Raw genomic sequence first — 20,011 nt, 5'->3', positions numbered from 1 at the left:
GGAAGCAAAGACGAGATTCCCTCTACCTTCTGTTTATATTCTACAAGGCAGGAACTGTGGATGGCCTTTGACATGCATTCATAAGGGCACACAGCCAAACCAGGACCGCTGCTAGAAATTGTAACAAATATTACAGAATGGTGCCTAATTTCTATATTATGTTGATTATTTCTGCTTGTGAATACCCTACACCCAGGTTTTCCCACCATTTCACTGAATAATGGATAGCTATACCACCTCAAAAAATAGCCTTTGTTTTATTACATTGGAGGTCTATGCTGAAGAGTGCTTCAAAAAACGAGAACCGCAGAGCAGGAAGACAGCACCTCAGGGAAGGAAGGGAGGGGGAAACTTCATAATTTAGGGAATTTAAAATTTAATTCACGGTGCTAGTGGCATGCAAGATACTATGCTGGGCACTAGGGAGGCAACTCATTAATTGCTTTCAAAGGGCTTTCACTTCTGTGGCCTCATCAGGCTCTCACAACAGCAACAGCAATGATAACATCCAACAATCAGCTAGAGCTTTAGGGTTGGCAAAGCTGCACGTATATTCTACACCTCACACATATTATTTCTTTTGTTCCTCGTGGAGAAAAAGCACTGTTATCATCCCCATTTTATAGATGAGGACAGTGAGGCTGAGAATGATTAAGTGACATGGTCACACAGCTAATAAATGTCTCAGGATTTGAACTCAGGTCTTCCTGTCTCTAGGACCACCACTTCATCCACCATGCCAACAGCTGCCTCAGCATCCTTCACAGGCAAGGACAGCTGGACGTATTGGCCCATCTTACAGAGTGAACTGTGAGTCAAAAAGAGTCAGTCACTTAATAGCTAGGACCAGACCATAAGTCTTCCCAGGATTGTTATGAGGATCAAATGAGATGATATTTGTAAAGTGCTTTGTAAGCCTTAAAGTGATACAGGTATCATTATTATTATTGTTGTTAATCCAGCACCCTACCTACTATACCACACTGTCTTTCCATATTGTAATTATCATGCGCAGTCTCTGCCCACAAAGGATTTATAATCACCTCGGGAGATAGGATAGATATGAAACACGTAAATTATAATCTTAGTTTGTGAGAAAGTGCCCAAATAGAGGTAGGTTTAGGTAAGATCACAGGAGTTCCACTAGGGCCCCAGAAGCTTTGCAGGACTCAGGGGTCAAAAAGTGAATAGCCAGACTGAAAGGAAAAGAAATGCATTTTGTTCATTAAGGAAGACTGTTTGGACTGAAGGCGGCTTCAGTTTCTTAGGTACAGGTCAGGTTTTACAGATTTTAAGGCCTGCATCAAAACACAGCTAGTCAGCTGCATTCTGTGGCAGGAAAGAAATGGGGGGAGCACGTAAAACTGGAGGGGGAGGCATCACAGGACTTGCTAAAGGTCAGCTTTGTTCTTGTGGGAAATACATTTCCTCTGTGGTTAATCTGAACAAAATTCTCTGTATTGACAGGCAATCTCAAAGATGGTGAGGGCCCCTTTAAAAATAGCATCATTCTTGTTCATCCTGCCTTAGCCAATAAGGAGAGAAGTGAAGTAGGTACCCTTTGGTTCAGTTTCCTTGAACTCAGAGTATCTGGAGAGAACAATTCTTCAAAATCCACAGTATTCATGTTCACCTACCTCTTCCACAGCAAGAAAGTATTACATGAATTTTAGAGGTCAGGAAAGGATCCATGAAAGAGTTAACCCTTGAGTTGGCCCTTCAAGAAAGGAGGATTGGATGGATAAAGGGTATGGGAAGTCAGAGGATATGAAATGGAGTTTATTGAACAGGGGAATGAGATGGGCAGACATGCAACTAAGAAAAACCACTGTGGCAGCTACATGGTGGATGAACTGGAAAGCAGAGAGGCAGGGGGATCAATTAGGAGGTTATGGTAATTGTCCAGGCCAGAGGAGATGAGGGCCTGAATGAAAGTGGTGACTGTGGGAGTGGAAAGAAGGGCTAAGATACAAACAAGGATGTGCACAGTACATTTTAAAATTTAACGTGCACCATTAACATTTTCTCTATCACTTTCTTAAGTCTAGTCAATCTACAAACCAAAAAACCGAGCTCTGATTTGCAGTTTGCTGCTTTCTGAGGTATAGATGCTCACAGAGAATTTAACAACGACAAGAGCTGGTATGAAGTGGCTCCATCTCATTCCTGGATGTAAGCGATGCTATGGAGCAAGAGATGTCAAGAGTATGGTGACTGATTGGACCTGCGGGGTGAGGAGAGTAGGACCAAAAATGTTTGTGACAGGGTTAGCTAGGTAGCACAGTGGATAGAGCACCGGCCCTGAAGTCAGGAGGACCTGAGTTCAAATCTGGCCTCAGACCAAACACTTGACACTTACTAGTTGTGTGACCCCAGGCAAGTCACTTAACCCCAATTGCATAAAAAAAAATGTTTGTGACCACCACTCTGGACTATGAACTATTGAAATTTCCTGACCTCAGTTAAAGACAAAAGGCAAAATATAACCCAGCTAACCATCCTGCAGTAACTGGATTGGCCGACCACTATGGTGTCATGGAAAAAGCTTGTTCGTGGAAGTCAGAGACCCATCGTTAATGAGCTTTCTGGTCTTGGTCAAGTCATTTTTACATCTCTGGGCATCTGCTTCTTCACCTAGAAATGTTCCATTGCAGAAATCCTAAGATCGCTTCCAATTTAACATTTGACTCCATCAGAATTCTCTTCACCCTACCTGCCTAAAAAGACATTCAAGATAGCATCAGAATGTTCCAATGTCACAGATAAGCCTGCTTCACTTACTTGTTCAGAGGAAGCCAGAAAGATCCAGAATATACGCCACTGTTATTGAACTCCAGGGCGTCATGAATCTTGACAGGTTTGGTGTTAAAGGCATACAGCAACATGACCTAGAAAATTAAAAGGCATGTAAACGTCACACCAGAGGCACCCTCTGCCACACACGTTTCCACGTCAGTACCATGTTCATCTTCAAAAACCAGTCCTTTTGTTCTTTTCTCTTTTTTAATTGGATGGAATTGAAAATGTATTGAATGATGAGATGAGAAGCCAGACTGCAAAAGTTGAGAAGTGAGAGAAGGAGAGCCAGTGAGACAACAGACAAGAGCCTTTCCTAAGAGTTTAACTATGAAAAGCAGAAGAGATAGAAGAATGTATACTAAGTGTTTGGTTGCTTGCATGATGGGATGGTAGGGGAATGGAGGGTTCTTCTTTTAGGATAGAGGAGATTTAGACAAGACACTTAACCTGGCCAACTCTCTAAGACTGAAATTGGGAGAAAAGGTGCCAACCTGCATTGGTAGCAGGAGTTTGTCCACCTGGGATTTCCCCATATTCATGAATTTACAAGCCCAGTCCTGATCCCTAGGAATTTGGGATTGAGAGGACAAAACATCTGGAAAAGTGGGTTATTTTCAAACATTCTTGGAAGTGTTCGTTTAAAAGTTTGGTTTGTTTGCTATCCTTGTGGGGGCAAGACAAGAAATATTATTGCACTTGTCATAGCAGCCAGTTCTGAGGGTTGAGGGTTAACATGAGATGGCAATATGAAAGGGGCCATGGGGAGAGGCATCGAGTGTTCAAATACAAAGGCACAGCCTAGTGTTATAGGACTGTTGGCTTCTCAACAGCAGAATTACCAGCTGAGTTGTAAAGGACTTGCAGCCCGCAGAAGCCACCGGAGGCACGGCTAGAAGGCATGGCACTCAGGAGCTGGGAAACAGGGGAGTGGGTTCAGCCAGAGTCCCAGAAGCAGGGCACCATGACTGACAAGAAAGCCAGGAAAGAGCAAGACTCCAAGCAAAGCTTCACGGGAAACAGCCAGAGGGATTTCTCTCCCTCTCTTCTAAGGAGGCAGCAATCAAAGGGCTGCAGAAGCAGGAGGTCCCTCTGCACCAGGCGCCAGCATCACATGCGGAATAACAACTTGGAAGGGCCGGGAGGGCACATTTCTCAGTGCCCTCCTGCACTATTTTTACACCTAACCCTGCACTCTGTCTTCTCAGTACTATCCAAAGCCTGCCCAAAATATCACTTCAATTCCCTTAACTTACGTAAATGAGATAATATGTTTGCAAACCTTAAAGGGCTTCATCAATGTGAGTTATTTATTATAATGAGTATTAATGCCAATGGACCACTTTGGGCAAGATTCTCCATTCATCTGTCTCATGGCTGAATTACCCTGTAGGGCAGGAGTTCTTAACCTTCTCTGTGTCCTGGACCCCTTTGGCAGTCCAGTGATATCCATGGACCATTTCTCAAACTAATGCCTTTAAATGTACAAGATAAAATACATACAGTTACAAAGAAGACCAATTATGCAGAAGTATAGTAATGAAAATATAAAAAAAAATTTTTTTTAAAACAAGTTCATGGAACTTACATGAAGAACCTCTGCCCTAGGAGTGATGATACTCTGGCTTGGGAACCCTTGGTATTGTGCACAGACAATTGGCCTTGGAGTCAGGAAGATTTAGGATCCAAACCACACCTCTGACACACCGACTATGTGACCTTGGGCAAGTTTCTCAGCCTCTTAGTGTTCCTAGGTGATCCTCTGAAACTATTTAGTTATAGGCATGGGATTGGGGGGAAAGAGATTTCAAACTGGGAGTAACATACACAGATAAGATGCTATATCTGAACATGCCCCCACCTCCATGCCTAGCTAGAGATCTTAGCTCACATTGGCCAAGAAGCAATAGATAATCCTGCTTGGAACAAAGAATGCAGCCACCTGTCTAAAACAAATTCCCAAAATCTGGGGGCCGGGGGTAGGGGGTGGAGAAGGGAGACAGGTAGAACCCCTTGGGCTGAATTGGCCAACATCAAGGGCAGGGGACACTTCCTAGTTCTTCACTGACCTGATCTCACCCCTGATAGTGGTTAAATTTCACAGAATGACAAAATGTCATACTAGGAGGGGACCTCTTGGGGCCTTGTAGTACAATCTCAACTTCTTCTTGAAGGCCTCCAATGAAGAGGGGCCCACGACCTCCCAAGGTGGCTCATTCCACAGTTTGATAGCTCTGATTGTTCAGTCTAAATCTGCCTTTTAAAAATTATTCCCCATCGCTCCTTGTTCTGCCTTCTGGGATCAAATCGAATAAGTCTAATCCTCCCTCCCTTCAAATACCAGAAGACAGCCATTAAGTCTCTTGCCCTTCCCTCCCCACCCCCACCTTAGTCTTCTCCAGGTTAAACATTCCCAGTCATTCCATCAATCCTTACATGCACTGGGTTTGTGGTCCCTGATTCTGTCACCCTGAATGCAAGTCATCCCTCCCAGTTTGGGGTCCATTGCACAGTTGATAAGTTTGCCATCTATGCCTTTATCCAAGTGACTGATAAAAATGGAAAAGAACAGTGGACCAGGTGCAGTCCTCTGGAGACCTCCTTCCGCAGTAACACTGAGCCACCAGTAACCTGAAATGTTCTCCTCCCTCAGTTCCTGCGGCATTGTCCTCTTCTCGTTCTCCATCTACCTCTCTCAATCTTCCTTCTGTCTTTCTTTGTTTCCCTGACTTTTTTCAGTGAGTACTTGAAGTGTTCCTTCCACTGCAGGCATGTCCAACTACCAAGTACATGCTGCTTGTTAAAGGTGGGACCACTATTCACACCTGAACCAAGTCATCAACGACCAGTGAGAAGGATCTTGGCCACTGGCCATGGTCCTAGTTTTATCTGCAGCCTGAGGTCCTGGGTTATTTCTAATGTGTGTGCCCTGAACATGCGACTGCCATGTGCTCTTTTCAGGACTCTGATAGCTGGCTAACTCCTCATGGCCATCTGATGGTCTAACCTTACTCCCTCCATGTTGTGAATTCATGTACGCTGGATGGGGGCTTCAGGTACTGACGTGGAATAAGGGTCTCCTGGCTTATGCCTAGGAAAACAGGGCTTCATTCATCTGTCTGTGCTGCAAAAGGCATCTTTTGCCAAATTAGTTGAGCCAAGTAGTCCTGGAGATTAATGAGGATGCTTGATCCACTGAACCACAGAATTTCAGAGTTTTAAGAGATCTCAGCCACCAGGAAGTCTCTCTATAACACACCCACAGGTGGTGACCCTTCTTTTACATAAAGATCTACAAAGAGAAGGAACCCACTTCCTTAATCAGTCAACCAACCAATCCATCCATCGGCACTTATTAAGCTGCTACTGTGTACCAGGCACTTTGCTTGGTGCTGGGAATACACAAGCAAAAATGAAACAATCCTCAGATAACCCAATCCACTTTAAGACAGTTCCAGTGATAAAGAAGCCTTTCCTGACATCAAGTTTCAATATGTCTCTTTTCCTTTTCCACCTTTTGCTCCTAATTCTTTCTTCTTGATCAATGCAGAACAAATTTAGTTCTTCTTCCACAAGAGTCTTAGCTACTTTGGGGATTTTCTACTTGAAAACCTAGGGAATAAGACAGTAATAGTTAGGACTCCAACCTCATCCTCCCCTCTCTCTTTCCTGTGAGTATTCTCTGCTTCCTAAGGCTCCGATCCCAACTAGAGCTATTAGAGAAAGGATAAATTCAACCTAATAAATCAATAAAACCTGCTGCGATGTGACCAGTTGAATGACAGAACCACAGGACCAGTGACCAGTGGTTAAATGTCAGCCTGGGAGTAGAGCGCACCAAGCATGGGTCTCTGGACTTGTTCTGCTTCAGAAATTTTACCAGTGGCCTGGGGGAGGCATGGATGGCCACACTGATCAAAGCAGAAGACAATTCAAAGCTAAAGGAAAAGTAAATCACTTGAATGACAAAACTTGGAAACAAAAATATTTCATCAGGTCAGAACAGTGTACCAAGACTAATGAAATGGAATTTAAGAGGGATAACCATTTCCTACATTTGGTTTTAAAAAAAAAAACCTGCCCATTTGTGGGATGGGGGACGTGCAGCTAGATGATAAATAGTCTACATGAAAAAAAAACACCTGGGGGTTGGAGGCAACACAAGAATATGTGCCCAGAATATGGTCATGCCTAAGTCTAGCTCTCTCTCCTTCAGAACTTCAAAACAGAAATCGACGTGCAAATGAAATAGAAGAACAAAGGAAAGAAAATAGAGGAAAGGAAAGAAATTATCATGAGAAGCAGAAGAGCACAGAAAAAAATCAATAGAGAGATTGAATAAATGAGTAAGTGCCAGGGCCTTTTTACTCTCCTGTACTTAAGCACTCCTTGCAAAGCATTTAGCACAGTGCCCAGCACATAGTAAGCACTATATTAAAGTTATTATTATTATTATTATTATTATTATTATTATTGTTATTATCATATAGAAGTAGTAGAATAGTCAGCTTAGAACAGAAGCTGGGCTACCTTAGTGAATCAGTGGATAACCTAAAGAAGAATGGAGGAAGTGAAATTCAAAAATCAATTATACATTAAGAAATATTAGAGCAAAAATCAAAATTCAGAAAAACTGAAAAGCACATGAGATACTGACTGTCAAAAAACAAATGAAATGGGAAAGATGCATGGAGAAGAAAATCTGACAAATCACCAGTTTCCAAGAAAAAAACAAAAACCTAATTAATGTAAGAGAAGTCATAAAAGGAAGCTGCCCAGAAGCACTGGAACCAGAGAGAAACATATAAACTGAAAGAATTCACAGGTCACCTCCAGAAAGAAGTCCTAGATATAATGATACGTGAGTGTGACTGGTAAGATCCATAACTCCCAGGTCAAATTAAAAATATTGCAAGAAGAGAACGATCAAATACCAAGGAATTTCATTCAAAATTTCATAGAACTATGAGAGAGGAAAGAAAAATAAGTTATAATACAATATATCAAAAGGCAAAAAAAAAAGAAAGAAAAGATCAATGAATTGAACATATAACTTTTTTTTACAAAATCAATCAATCAGGGACAGTTAGGTGGCACCATGGAGAGAATGTTAGGTCTGGAGTCAGGAGGAGCTGAGTTCAAATCCAGCCTCAGACACTTACTAGCTATGTGACAATCCTAGCAAGTCACAATTCTGATTGCGAAAGAAAGAAAGAAAGAAAGAAAGAAAGAAAGAAAGAAAGAAAGAAAGAAAGAAAGAAAGAAAGAAAGAAAGAAAGAAAGAAAGAAAGAAAGAAAGAAAGAAAGAAAGAAAGAAAGAAAGAAAGAAGAAAGATCAACAATCCACAAATTTTTAAAAAAATGAAATTCTGAAAATCAGAAAAAAGATAAAGATTAAAAATAAAATGGCTACTGAGATAAATAAAACTGAGAGCTATCTTTTTTGCAATGACTAATAAAATACACAATCAGCTCCCAATTCTGGGTATTTTCATGGACTGTCCCCCATGCCTGGAAGGCTCTCCCTCCTTATTTCTGCCTCTTGGCTTCCCTGGCTTCCTTCAAGTCCCATCTCCAGTAGTCCAGATGATCCATATCCGGCCAATGGACCCAGATGACCCTGGAGGAATAGGTGAGGCTGGCGATTTTGCACAGCCCTCCCTCATTTGAATCCAATTGTCATGGCATCACCTCCTTGTCACGGTCCTCTTCTAGAATGAAGTACAAATAACAACAAAATCCCATTTCTATAGAAAGTCTTTCCCAATCCCCATTAATGCTAGTGCCTTCCTTTAGTTCCAATTTGTCCTGAATATCTTTTTGTCAAACATAATTCTTTGCTTGTTGTCTTCCCCAGTAGACCATGAGCTCCTTGAGCAAGGACCTTGTTTTTTGCCTTTATTTATACTCCTAAAGCTTGCTACAGTGCCCAGCACATAGTAGGACCTCAATAAAGGCTTAATGGATAACTAATTTTATCTTCCCCATCTCCTGCCCCCTCCAAAAGACAACCAAATTACCAAAATAAAAAAAAATGAGAAGGAATTACAAAGAATGGAGAGGAAATAAAGAAAAGCATTAGAAACTATTGTGACTAAGTATGTGCCAAAAAAATGGAAAACTTAAGTGAAATGGATGAATGTTATCAATATGATGAATATGAAAACAGAAAAATTCCAGATTAACAAAATGGCAAAGAGAAAATGTGTACCATAAAAACCTAATTTCAAAAAGATTTTGAGCAAATCATAAATGATGTCTTACAGAAAAAAAAAATTAATCCTTCAAATCCATTGATTTAAAGATAGCTTTGTTTTAAATTTAAATCCAATTTCTAAAGTACAGGGTGGCCCAGAAATCTTCAGGGTCTCCCTGTATAATGTTGCAAGAGATTTAATAGGCTACATATATTATTAGAAAATTATAATTTTAAAAGCCACTGTCTTTAAGAGATAGTGTGTTTAAAACAACAATAACAACAATAAAACTTTGTATAATTCTGTTAGCTCACCATAGGTTCTGTTTCCTTTGGAGATTTTTCTAGAGGGGGTAGGTACCACTGAAAGCAAAGATCTTTGCTTATAGTATATACAGCAAAATCTGTTAAGTCTGGAGGAGTTAGGGAGTTCTTAGAGGCTGCAAATTTTTCTGCTATCACAGATATTTCCTGATCCATCTGTTGAAAGAAAGGGATCAGTTAGAGATTCTTCTGCCTTTTTGTCACACTCCCAGCCATCCCTCCCACCCCAACATTTGAAAACAATTAGACTTGTCATATTATGTTGATTTCTCTCCTATTTTGCAAGAATAACTTCACCTGAAACTTCCTTTCTGCACCACCTCCCTTATATCCCTAATCATCCCCTAAGTATTATATGTGAACAAGTTTAATATAGAAAAAGGAAGTTTCATTGAAATTATAATCTATACTTTACATGAGTTTGCTCGATGAGAACCCTCCATTGATATGCCATGAAAATAAAGCTGAGAATCAAAACTTAGAGGTTTCTACCTTCTCTGCCCAGCATAAAACTTGTGAAGTCAACAATCATTTATTAAGTACCTACTATGTGTCAGGCACCACTGTAAGCACCAGGAATACAAAGAAAGTCACATACACACACACACACACACACACACACACACACACACACAGAGGCCCTACCCTCAAGGAGCTCAGAGTCCAAAGGGGAGACACCACGCAAGTGACTATGGACAGACAAGATACCAATAGGGTAAAATGGAGATAATCTTACAGAAAAGGCATTAGCATTATAGGTGTCTGAAAAGGCTTCTTGTGGAAGACAATCCATTTGTCATCCATTACATTAGGAAACCCAAACTCAGAATCACTTTTTCTCTTCTTTTCTGTAAATCGATATTATTAACCAATTCTCAATAGCAGAGATAGAATTATAACATTTAAACTGTTTGGGTTCCGAACACTACAAGGCTGGGGCCAGGCTCTCACACTTATATTTTGCTGTTGATTCATTATGCTTATATTTTTGATGCAACATGAGTTAATCCTTGTAAGAAGAGCTGTAGCAAGGGAGAGGTGATAAGGGCTTTGTCCTAGAGTGTCCTAGAAGTTCAGAAACATCAGAGAATTCTGGGGTATGTTTCCTTCCCCTGGAAGGCTATACCTCTGCTAAGCCTACCTCATCGCCACCATTTTGCCATATCTTCAAAAACTGCTGGTTAAATCTGCTTGTAATTTGTAGTGTTTATTATGAAAGCAATAATTGTCACTGGGGGGAACTAGGTTCTCTACTCCTTTAGGTTTTTTTCAAAACAAATATTCCACTTTCTAACCATGTTGTGTACTTTTTCTGACGTTTGGTTAATGCCTGTAAAAGCTTCAAATACTCAAAAAATTAAATGAACAATTTTCTGTTTATTTGTTGCAGCATAGCTCCTTTTCCCATTGCATATAAAAACTACCCTTTCTACATGACACAGGGAGCTATAAGAGCTTATTTTTTAAAGGCAACTGAGCTTTCACATCTGTCGAAAGCCAAGACCTTCATTTCCACACAGCCAATGAAAGTAACTAGATCCTAGAACTTCCTAGGATCAGATTTAGAGCTTGAAGAGACCCCAGAGATCATCTCTTTTATCTCCCTCTTTTGGAGAGATTAAAAAATGGAGGCCCAGAGAGGTTAGGATCACATGGCTTAGGGGCAGCAGAACTGGAATTTGTATCCAGGTCCTGTGATTCCAACTTTAGCAGGCTACCTCTCTCAGTGCTCAGGATGACCATGGTACTAGAACTGGCCACCAAAATGCCAAATCAACTGCTTCCCGGCATGGTATTAATAATCATATGGAAACTACCAAAAGGTCTATTGTCATAGTCCTTGTTAGGGAGAGGTCATCAATATTAGAAAAAAAATAAAATTAAAACAAAATAAAACAAAAAAAATGATAGGGTAATAGAATTAGTGGGATCTTGGGGTGCTGAAGATGACCTGAGGGGCCATCCTAATGAAAGCACCTCTTATTTATTATTCTTCCCTGCTCTGAATTGTGGGGGAGACAAGCATTCATCAGAAATAACTTTATCTTGGGGCATCAATTTTCAGGTAATAATAACCATAATCATCTTTAATGCTTTAAGGTTCTGCAATTGGTCCTCCGAGCCTTGTCTGACATTTATACAGCATTTCATGAACATGAGGCACTTTAGGGCCATTGGATACAGACTTGGAGCTTGAAGGGACCTCAATTAGTCACCAGATCCAATCTATCCATTTTATAGATGAGGAGACTGTGACCCAGGGCTGGTGTTCAAACCCAGGTTTTATGTCTCCAAATTTAGCAGTCCTGGGGGGAAAAAGAAAAGATCTCCAGAAGAAACATGTGCAGAAAAATCTCCTTTTGGTTTGGCCTCTTACAGAAAGCAATCAGAACTCCATGGCCTTGAGCTACCAGCACTTTGAAACATTTTCCCCTGTAGTGGGGATTTAGAAGTAGACTGATAAACTTGGGATAGATGAGAAGCAATGATCACTCAGCCCTCTGGAAACTTTAGAAATTTTCCCAGGCTGGGAAAAGGGTACGTCCTTGGATCCTACAATATCAACAGCACCTAGATTGACCCCACCCCTCCTCCAAGAAGGCTATCCTGACCATCAGAAACAAAAGAAAAAACCCAATCAATCAAAACTCTAGAATAGAAAGACAGGAGTCAGTTAGCAAATGCCTCCCTTTATGGAGAGTTAATCAGATCTTGAGGATGATGTCTGGAGAGGGGCTTGGGAGAGGGCAGAGAGAGAGAAAGAGAAAGGCCCAACTGGTCCTTTTCCATATGAATAGCACCACAGCTCCTGAAAAATGCCCTTTGTGGCTCAACCACTAGCGCACAGACTGGCAAGTTTTTCCCAGTGTATGAGTTGCTTGGTGACAGCAGCATCCATGACTCTGTAGATTTTGGACCCATACACAAAAGACAGCATTCTGCTCTTAGGGGTTATGGTGTGTTGCTCTTGTTAACAGAATGGCTGATTTGTGATCGCTGGCTGGGGTGAATCCAGAGACACTCAGGCTATCAAAGAAGTACAGCTTCTTTTAGGGAACATGAGCCCGGAATCAGTATTGCTGGAGAAACACAAATGTGTGGGGTCAAATTGGCATTGCCATAAACAATTCACTGGGTTCTCTGAGAACTACGAGGGCACCACATAGTGTTAAATATCAGGCCCAGAGAAACAGGGTGATCACAGGGCCTGCAATAACCTCCAACAATACCCTTCATTTTTTTGTAAAGATCTTCCTCAATGATGTTCAGAGGGCTTTGTGGAATTAACTCCTTGTTGGGGGTGGGAGGGGGAAAGGAGAGTATTTGTAAGTAGCATTTTTCAAATCCACTGAAACTGATGCATCTCAGGGTTAAGTGTCCAGCCTGAGAAGGAGCTTCAGGTGGGCACTCCTGGTGTGGTTCTGTTATCCCTCACATTATTCCACTGCCTATTCAGGAAAAAGATACAGGCAACACTGTCAGTGTGAGGCCTCAAATGAAAAATGGAAATAGATGCTGACCTTTCAAGTTGTCCGCCTGTGAGATGAAAAATGCTTTGATGGAGAGCTACCGTATTGAATGTGGAAATGTGTCAAAAATAGATCTTAAGGAACTGTCGGGAAAAAGAGACTGTAAAATCCAAGACCTTTGCCTAACTAAGCAGCAGAAAGATACAAGTGGGACCCAGGAGTACAGTGAAGAAGATTAAACTCTTAAATGGCCCCTAAACAAGTTTGCAAATCAAGGTGACTTGGTCCCAGGCAACTCACTCCTGAGCCAGCAGGCAAAAGGATCCCATATCAATTGCGATCCAGGAGAAGAGCTCATTTCTCTACAGCTGGCCCACAATGAATCCACTAACTCTGTTGAGATACTCATCAAATGTCCAGAGAAGTTTGAAAGACAACAACAGTCAAACCTCGAGCCCACATACAAAACGGTTGTTAGCCCGGAAGTGTAACAATGAATTGTCAGAGGATTCAAAAGCAATCCAGACCCACAGTTTTCCATTAAATTGAAAATAACAAAATATAACTTGGAATCAGGAAGATCTCTGAGTTCAGATTCTACTGCAAATACTTACTACTTGTGTTGACGCTGGCTAAGTCACTCCACCTGCAGTGTCTCAGTTTCCTCATCTGTAAAATGGGGGTAATAATGGCTTCCTTCAAGTTCCAGCTAAAATCCTACCTTCTACCAGCAGCCTTTCCCAATCTCCAGTACTTGTGCCTTCCCCCTGTTGATTATCAACAATTGATCCTATGTATGGCTTGTTTGTGTGTTGTTTGAATTTTGTTTCCTCCATTAGACTGTCAGCTCCTTAAGGGCTACAACTGCCTTGTTCTTTTTTTTTTTAATTAATTTTTGGAGGCAATTGAGGTTAAGTGACTTGCCCAGGGTCACACAGCTAGTAAGTGTCTGAGGTCAGATTTGAACTCAGGTCCTCCTAATTCCAGGCCCACCACTAAATCCACTGCAGCGCCACCTACCTGCCCAATAGCCCTACCCCTTAACACAGTGCTTGGCACATAGCAGGCAAAAGTTTATGGACTGACTATTGAGAGCAAAGAAGTTAACTTATGTAAAGTGCTTCATAAACCTATGTAAGTGCAAGCTATTGTGACTAATGAGTTTAATGTAGTGCTAATTAATGGGCTACCTTGCAGTTACTTTTAATAGGCTTTTTTAGTCTTTGAAAGTCAACCTGCCCTAGCCCACAATCAACACAATAGAGAGAGTATGTGGTTTGCATTTATTAGCCCTTATCTAACTTTAACCCTAATTCTCTCCAATCTCCACCTCCCCCTCCCCAGGAACTGTCACTAGAGGGCTGTGAAATCTAGGCATGAATACTTCAGCAGCCTACTGGATTTTAATTACATCCTCTTCTGGAACTGTTAATGTCGTTTGTTTGGCACCTTTGTTTCTCCATCATAAAGCTTCAATAGACTCAAAAATATGCAGACACACAGAGATGGTGGGAGCTGGTGAACACAAAACAATGTTCTTTTTGGAGAAAGTCATTACTGCTTTGTGCCGGGGGGTGGGGGGTGGGGGGAGCAGGTTTAAGTATCCAATTACAGAAAGGGTTTGATTGAAATAGCTTGCTGAGTGATTAAAGCCTCAAAAATAAATGTTATTACAAAAATCAACGAAGCTTAGAGTTGATGAAAAAAAAAATCCAAAAAGCTTTCTGCTTGTTAGCTGTCTACACCAGTGAAACTAACACATGATTACTCGGCTTGCACCTGTCATGCATATGACAGTGATCTCCCAAGCTGATTATCCTAGGAGAGTGTTATACTAATTATATCAGAAGAAGAGCAAACAGAGTGAAACAACTCTTTGATACACTACTGCTGTTATAATTGTCACAGATATTTACAGTTTATTCAAGGTTGCACATTTGGTGCCTCATCCTTAGGAACTGGGTAATGATACGTTGTCCTCCACTCCGAAATATTCCAGCGCAGCAACTTTCAGAGCAGGATTTGAAAGGTTTGGAGAAATTTCCCAACTTTGACACATATGCTCAGGAGAATGGATCTTTCGGATGAATTCTTAACATTCCTTAAATTGTCCCATAGTGAGGATTCCATCTCCCATCACAGGGCATCAAGGCAGTACAGAGGACAGAAGCTTGAACTGGGGGGTCAGGATGGCCTGAGCTCCTGTCTCAGACCCTCACTAGCTCTGTCAAGTCACTTGACCTCTCTTGCTTCCCCATCTGTGAAATGGGGATAATAATAGCACTGTTATGGGAATGCGAGGACTGGAGTTAGGAAAACTTATCTTCCTGAGTTCAAATCTGACCTCAAACACTTACAGGGTGTGTCCCTGTTTGCCTCTCAGAGACAGATTTTGGTCAGGTAAGGTTAATATTAACAGAAGACAGGCTTTCAGTTAGCCAGAAGCTGCAGAAAGAAGGATCCTAAGCCACAAATAATATAAATTAACAAAAAGAAATTTAAAATCTAAAATTCCCACTACAGTACCAACTGCACTGCTTGGTGTGAGGATCAAACAAGATAATGTATAAGGAAGTTTACAAATCTTAACTGGATATATAAATGCTGGCAATTTTTGGTATCTCTGTGCCCTTCTATTCCCTCCTCTGTTTCCTCTCATAAAACACCTAGTTTCCTTCAAAGCTCAGCTCAAGGGCTACTTCGTACATGGAGCCAACCCTGAATCCCCTCAGGTGCTAGTACCATACTCTCCCAAAACAAATTTTATCTATTTTCTATTATTCATGCATATGTTGTTTTCCCTCTGTAGAATGCTCAATGAGGGCAGGGACTGATTTCAATCAACCAATCACTGTGTTAAAGCAAAGCAGGTACACAAAAAAGGCAAAAACAGTCCCCTGTCTTCAAGAAGCTCACATTCTAACTGGAGTAGAAACAATGAAAATAACAATGGACAAATGAACAAAACACATACAAGATAAATTGGACAGAATCTCAGAGGGAAGGAACTAGCATTAAGGCAGACAAAGAAAAGCTTCTTATAGAAGTTGGAATTTGGGGGGTGGGGGTTGGTTTTGTTTTGTCTTTGTACCCCCAGGGCCCAAAACAGTGCCTGACACATACAAATTGCTTAATATTTGTTGAATGAATGAATGATTTAAAAAATCCCTCAACTTCATATTGACAATCTACTCCATTTACTAAAGAATAGTTTTTAAATGGATGGCAGAGTTAGCAACATTTAAAAACCATGCTTTTCCTGGGATGGATGGAAGGAAGAAAGGAAGGAAGGAGGGAAAGAAGAAAGGAAGGAAGGAAAGAGGAAGAAAGGAAGGAAAGAGGAAGGAAGAAAGGAAGGAAGGAAGGAAGGAAGGAAGGAAGGAAGGAAGGAAGGAAGGAAGGAAGGAAGGAAGGAAGGAAGGAAGGAAAGGAAAAGTATTTCTTAAATAGCACTACTGTGTGCTAGGTACTATGCTAAGCGCTTTACAAATATTATCTCCTTTGATCTTCACAACAGCCCCTGGGAGGTAGGTACTATTTTTATACCCATTTTAGGAGTTGAAGACACAGAGGCAGAGGTTAAGTGTCTTGCCCAGGGTCACACAGCTAGTAAGTGTCTGAGGCTGGATTTGAACTCAGGTCTTCCTGACTCTAGGCTCAGCACAGCACTATATTATATAGCTGTTTGAGGGGAGAAAAGCATTCTAGCTGTCATATGTAGATCTATATAAAATGAACAAACATTTATTGAATTGTGCAGAGCACTGTAGTAGGTACTGGGGGAGCTACAAAATTTAGATAAAGTCCTGTCCCTGCCTTAATGGAACTTACAGTCTGTCTAATAGGCATTAGGTCCAAAATCTAAAAAACTCCTTGGAGCCAATGAGAGATTTTAAATTTTCAGAAAAATACATGCTGAATATAATATCGATAGAACAAGATTTCATATTCTATGAGAACATCACATACTTAGTAACTGGCAGGAGGCAGGCGCATAGGAGAAATGTTTATAAATAGGTGATGCGGCTACATCTTCAAGCACTGCTCCTCTGCTGCCTATTCAGAGACCTTACTAGAGGTCCTTTAAAATAACTTCTTTCTACAAAGTTTTCAGTGACTTTATTTTGTCTAATCATTCCCTTTAACCTTTCTGTGGGAAAAGCTCCAAAGATACAGCATTCTTCCTTTCTTCACTTTTTGGATTTTCTTCTTTTTGGGCAGTGGGAAAGGTCTGGATTGTAGTTTTGTTGGTTTGGGAGACATGCAATATTAACTTGGAGTTCATGGAATTCAGAAATCACAAGAGCTGGAAGGGACCTTGGAGGTCATTTAATCCAATTCCCTTCTTATACAGATAAAGAAACTGAGGCCCACGGAGTTTAAGGGACTTGCTCTAGGTCAGAGGTGGGGAACCTGTGGCCTCGAGTTGGGAGGTGGAGGGTCTTGTGTGAGGAGCCCCAAGAAGGCCGGTGTTGCAGGACCATAGAGTACTTGAAGGACACGGAGTAAGACAACTGGAGTCAGGTTGTAAAAGGGTAGGGGAAGGCAGGGAAGGCAGCTCAGCCCAAGGGGATGTGACTTACCTAGAGCCTTCCTTCCCAGTGTTCTAACAAATACAATCCCAAGCTCTTTATGCCCATCAAAAGGAGATAGAAAAGAAGATCTATCATCCAGAAGCCCTGGCTTCAATACTTACTCCCCACATGACCTTGGCCAACTCAACAACCTCATTGGGCCTGAACTTCCTCATCTCTGCAACATGAGGTGCTTTGGCCAGATGGCCTGGGACGTTCCTTCAAGCTGTAAATCTATCATCTATGACCACATGGTTTTACTTAACAACCTCAACAATTCCCTTCAACACATGGCTCGAGGACACTTCTGGAGTCAAAGGTCTTGGATTAAAACCCCACCTCTAATACAACTGTGTGACCTTGGGCAAACCACTTAAGGCTACTGGCCCTTGGTTTCCTCATCTGTAAAGTGATAGGGTTTGGATCAGATGACCTCTGAAGCTCTTTCTAGCACTGGAGTTGAGTCTATGGTCTTGCTTGTTCAAGTAGAAGGGGAGGCATAATTATCACAGATTCAGAAACTCAGGGACAGGACCAGGGTCATGGTGTTAAGCCAGTTTTCCTAACTTTCACTCTAGTGGTCTAGGACACAATAGAGTCAGTCAGTCAATAAATACTTAACTAATATGTGCCAGGCACTGTGCTAAGTACTAGAGATACAAAGAAAGGCAAAAGACAGCCCCTGCTTTCAAGGAGTTTGCAATCTAATCAGGGAGACCACACATGGAAAGAAGCTAGAAAAGGGAGGGGGAAGAGGGTACCCAAGACTTTCAAGGTAGACCTCAATACTTCTCAGAAATGAATAACAAGGCCTCCTGACACCTGCTAGAGTTTTCCCGGTTCTCTTCAGGAACACAAAGATCATTTTTTAAACAATTGGTACCTTAAGTGAGTCCCTACATGGGAATTTTTCATCGAATGATTTTTCTATCCCAAGAGGAAGGTCTTTTGGAAATGGTTCAATACAGGTTGACGTAAAAACATGTAAGAATTTTTTGAGGAAACTGTGCAATTCTTTGTGACGTAAAATCAGATCTTCATTGAAAACGGAAGTGTGGAATATCTCATCTGCTAAGAAAATTGGCTTTGGAGAAGCTTAAAAAAAGGAAAAAAAAGACTTTAATTAGGCAATGCATTCGCTAACGGAATGGCCACGTAAAGGAGGGCATCTAGATTGCTAAACTTAACCCAGCAGGAAAATTTCCTTCCCAACAGCTACTGTTAACACTCCGCTCCCATTCCACCTACTTTAGGGTAGTTCGATCAGCCCTGGCAACAGGGCCTGCATCAGATCTAACAGAATTATCTCCTGCCAAGCAGGAACAGTAGAAAAGTCAGGAGGTAGATCATTAAACTGCTTTCAGCCCTCTTCATCCATGGGTGTTTCTCAACTCGCCGTTCCCTTGTACATTGAAAGCTAGCAACTCCTTGTCTGAGACTGTCCTGACACATTAGCCCTTCACTTGTTGTATGTTGCTGGTTCCCAGACATATCGCTTGCTGCTGGCCTCCTAGAGACATGGCTCTCCTTCTTGGTGTCTGGCTTTGCCTCTCTGGCTTGCTTATCTATCCCATCGCTGGCTCTTGGACTGGGGTGGCTGCTCCTAATCCGAGTTCCTAACCCTGATCATCAGCCCCTTGATGCCTAAACCTCAGCACTGATTTATGGGCAAGAGTGACGGGTGCATCCTCTTATAAGATTTGGGAAACAGGCAAATGTAAATCAGTCAAGATAATTTCTAAGATGATCATTTCTAGATGCTACTTAAGGAATATTAATTTAAAAGAAATGGGTGACATTAGAGGAAAATATCACATCTACTAGTATGTATTTCTGTTGCTTTACAAGGCTGAGTGGGCATGAAGTTTTAACAAGGTGCTGGGTATAAATTAAATTAGAACACATTACATCCTTATATTTGCACTGTAATAATCTAGAGGCAAATAGAGTAGTAGACAGAAGTCTGGCCTTGGCCAATCTGAGGTAAAATCCTTCTTCTGTCTGACAAACACTAACTCCGTGTACATGAATAGGTCACTTAATCACTAGGTGCCCATCACAATCCTCTAAGACCACAAGTTACAGAAAAATTGTTGATCTTGAAAGAAATGACCATTTCTTTCTTATATTAATAACCTATTATTGAATGAGGACTAAAGTTTTCCCCTTTTCTATAGCCTCATTCAGAAATCAGCCCCTATAGGTTATTCAGGCAGCCTTTGAAGTACAGGGCTGATAATGAGATGGAAAACTTGGATGTGATCAAAAAGTAAAGAAATTCTAATTTAGGTAAATTGGTAGATTCAGGCCCATTGAGTTTTGTCTAGATTATCCTAGATGGAGTGACATTGGTCAAGCTAAGTCTCTTTGACTAATACTGAGTGATCAGTCACATCCCCCAGACACTCATTAGAATAAGCCTGCTCTCATTATAATATTCATTCTCTCATTACTTGTTAACCAATCAGAGTTGATTTCCCCCCTCAGGAACACTCACTCTTCCAAGGGCAGGTAAGCATTGAGTGGGTTCTGTGAGGGGTCTTTGGTTTAGGAGAGACAGCCAAATGACCCTTTTATTAATCATCTGCTAGCATAATTAATAAAATGATTAATTACCCAGAAATTATGTCTCTTGAACTTTTTATATGTCA

The 20,011-nt window shown here is 41.3% G+C and overlaps 1 protein-coding gene across 1 annotated transcript in view; it reads right to left on the bottom strand.

Annotated features, from left to right (window-relative positions):
* Window positions 1-20,011, bottom strand: part of CFAP54 (cilia and flagella associated protein 54) — a 288,300-nt gene that overhangs the window by 29,254 nt on the left and 239,035 nt on the right. The window contains exons 64-66 of the mRNA XM_078150421.1: window positions 18,244-18,455; window positions 9,308-9,472; window positions 2,782-2,888 (exon numbers count right to left, since the gene is read on the bottom strand). Of these exons, the coding sequence (XP_078006547.1) occupies window positions 2,782-2,888; window positions 9,308-9,472; window positions 18,244-18,455 (484 nt within the window). The remainder of the gene's footprint in view (window positions 1-2,781; window positions 2,889-9,307; window positions 9,473-18,243; window positions 18,456-20,011) is intronic.

Source organism: Phascolarctos cinereus, unplaced genomic scaffold (genome assembly GCF_003287225.1).
Source record: "Phascolarctos cinereus isolate Bilbo 61053 unplaced genomic scaffold, phaCin_HiC Scaffold_1;HRSCAF=81, whole genome shotgun sequence".
NCBI lineage: Eukaryota > Metazoa > Chordata > Mammalia > Diprotodontia > Phascolarctidae > Phascolarctos > Phascolarctos cinereus.
This window is presented reverse-complemented; position numbering and strand designations above follow the sequence as displayed.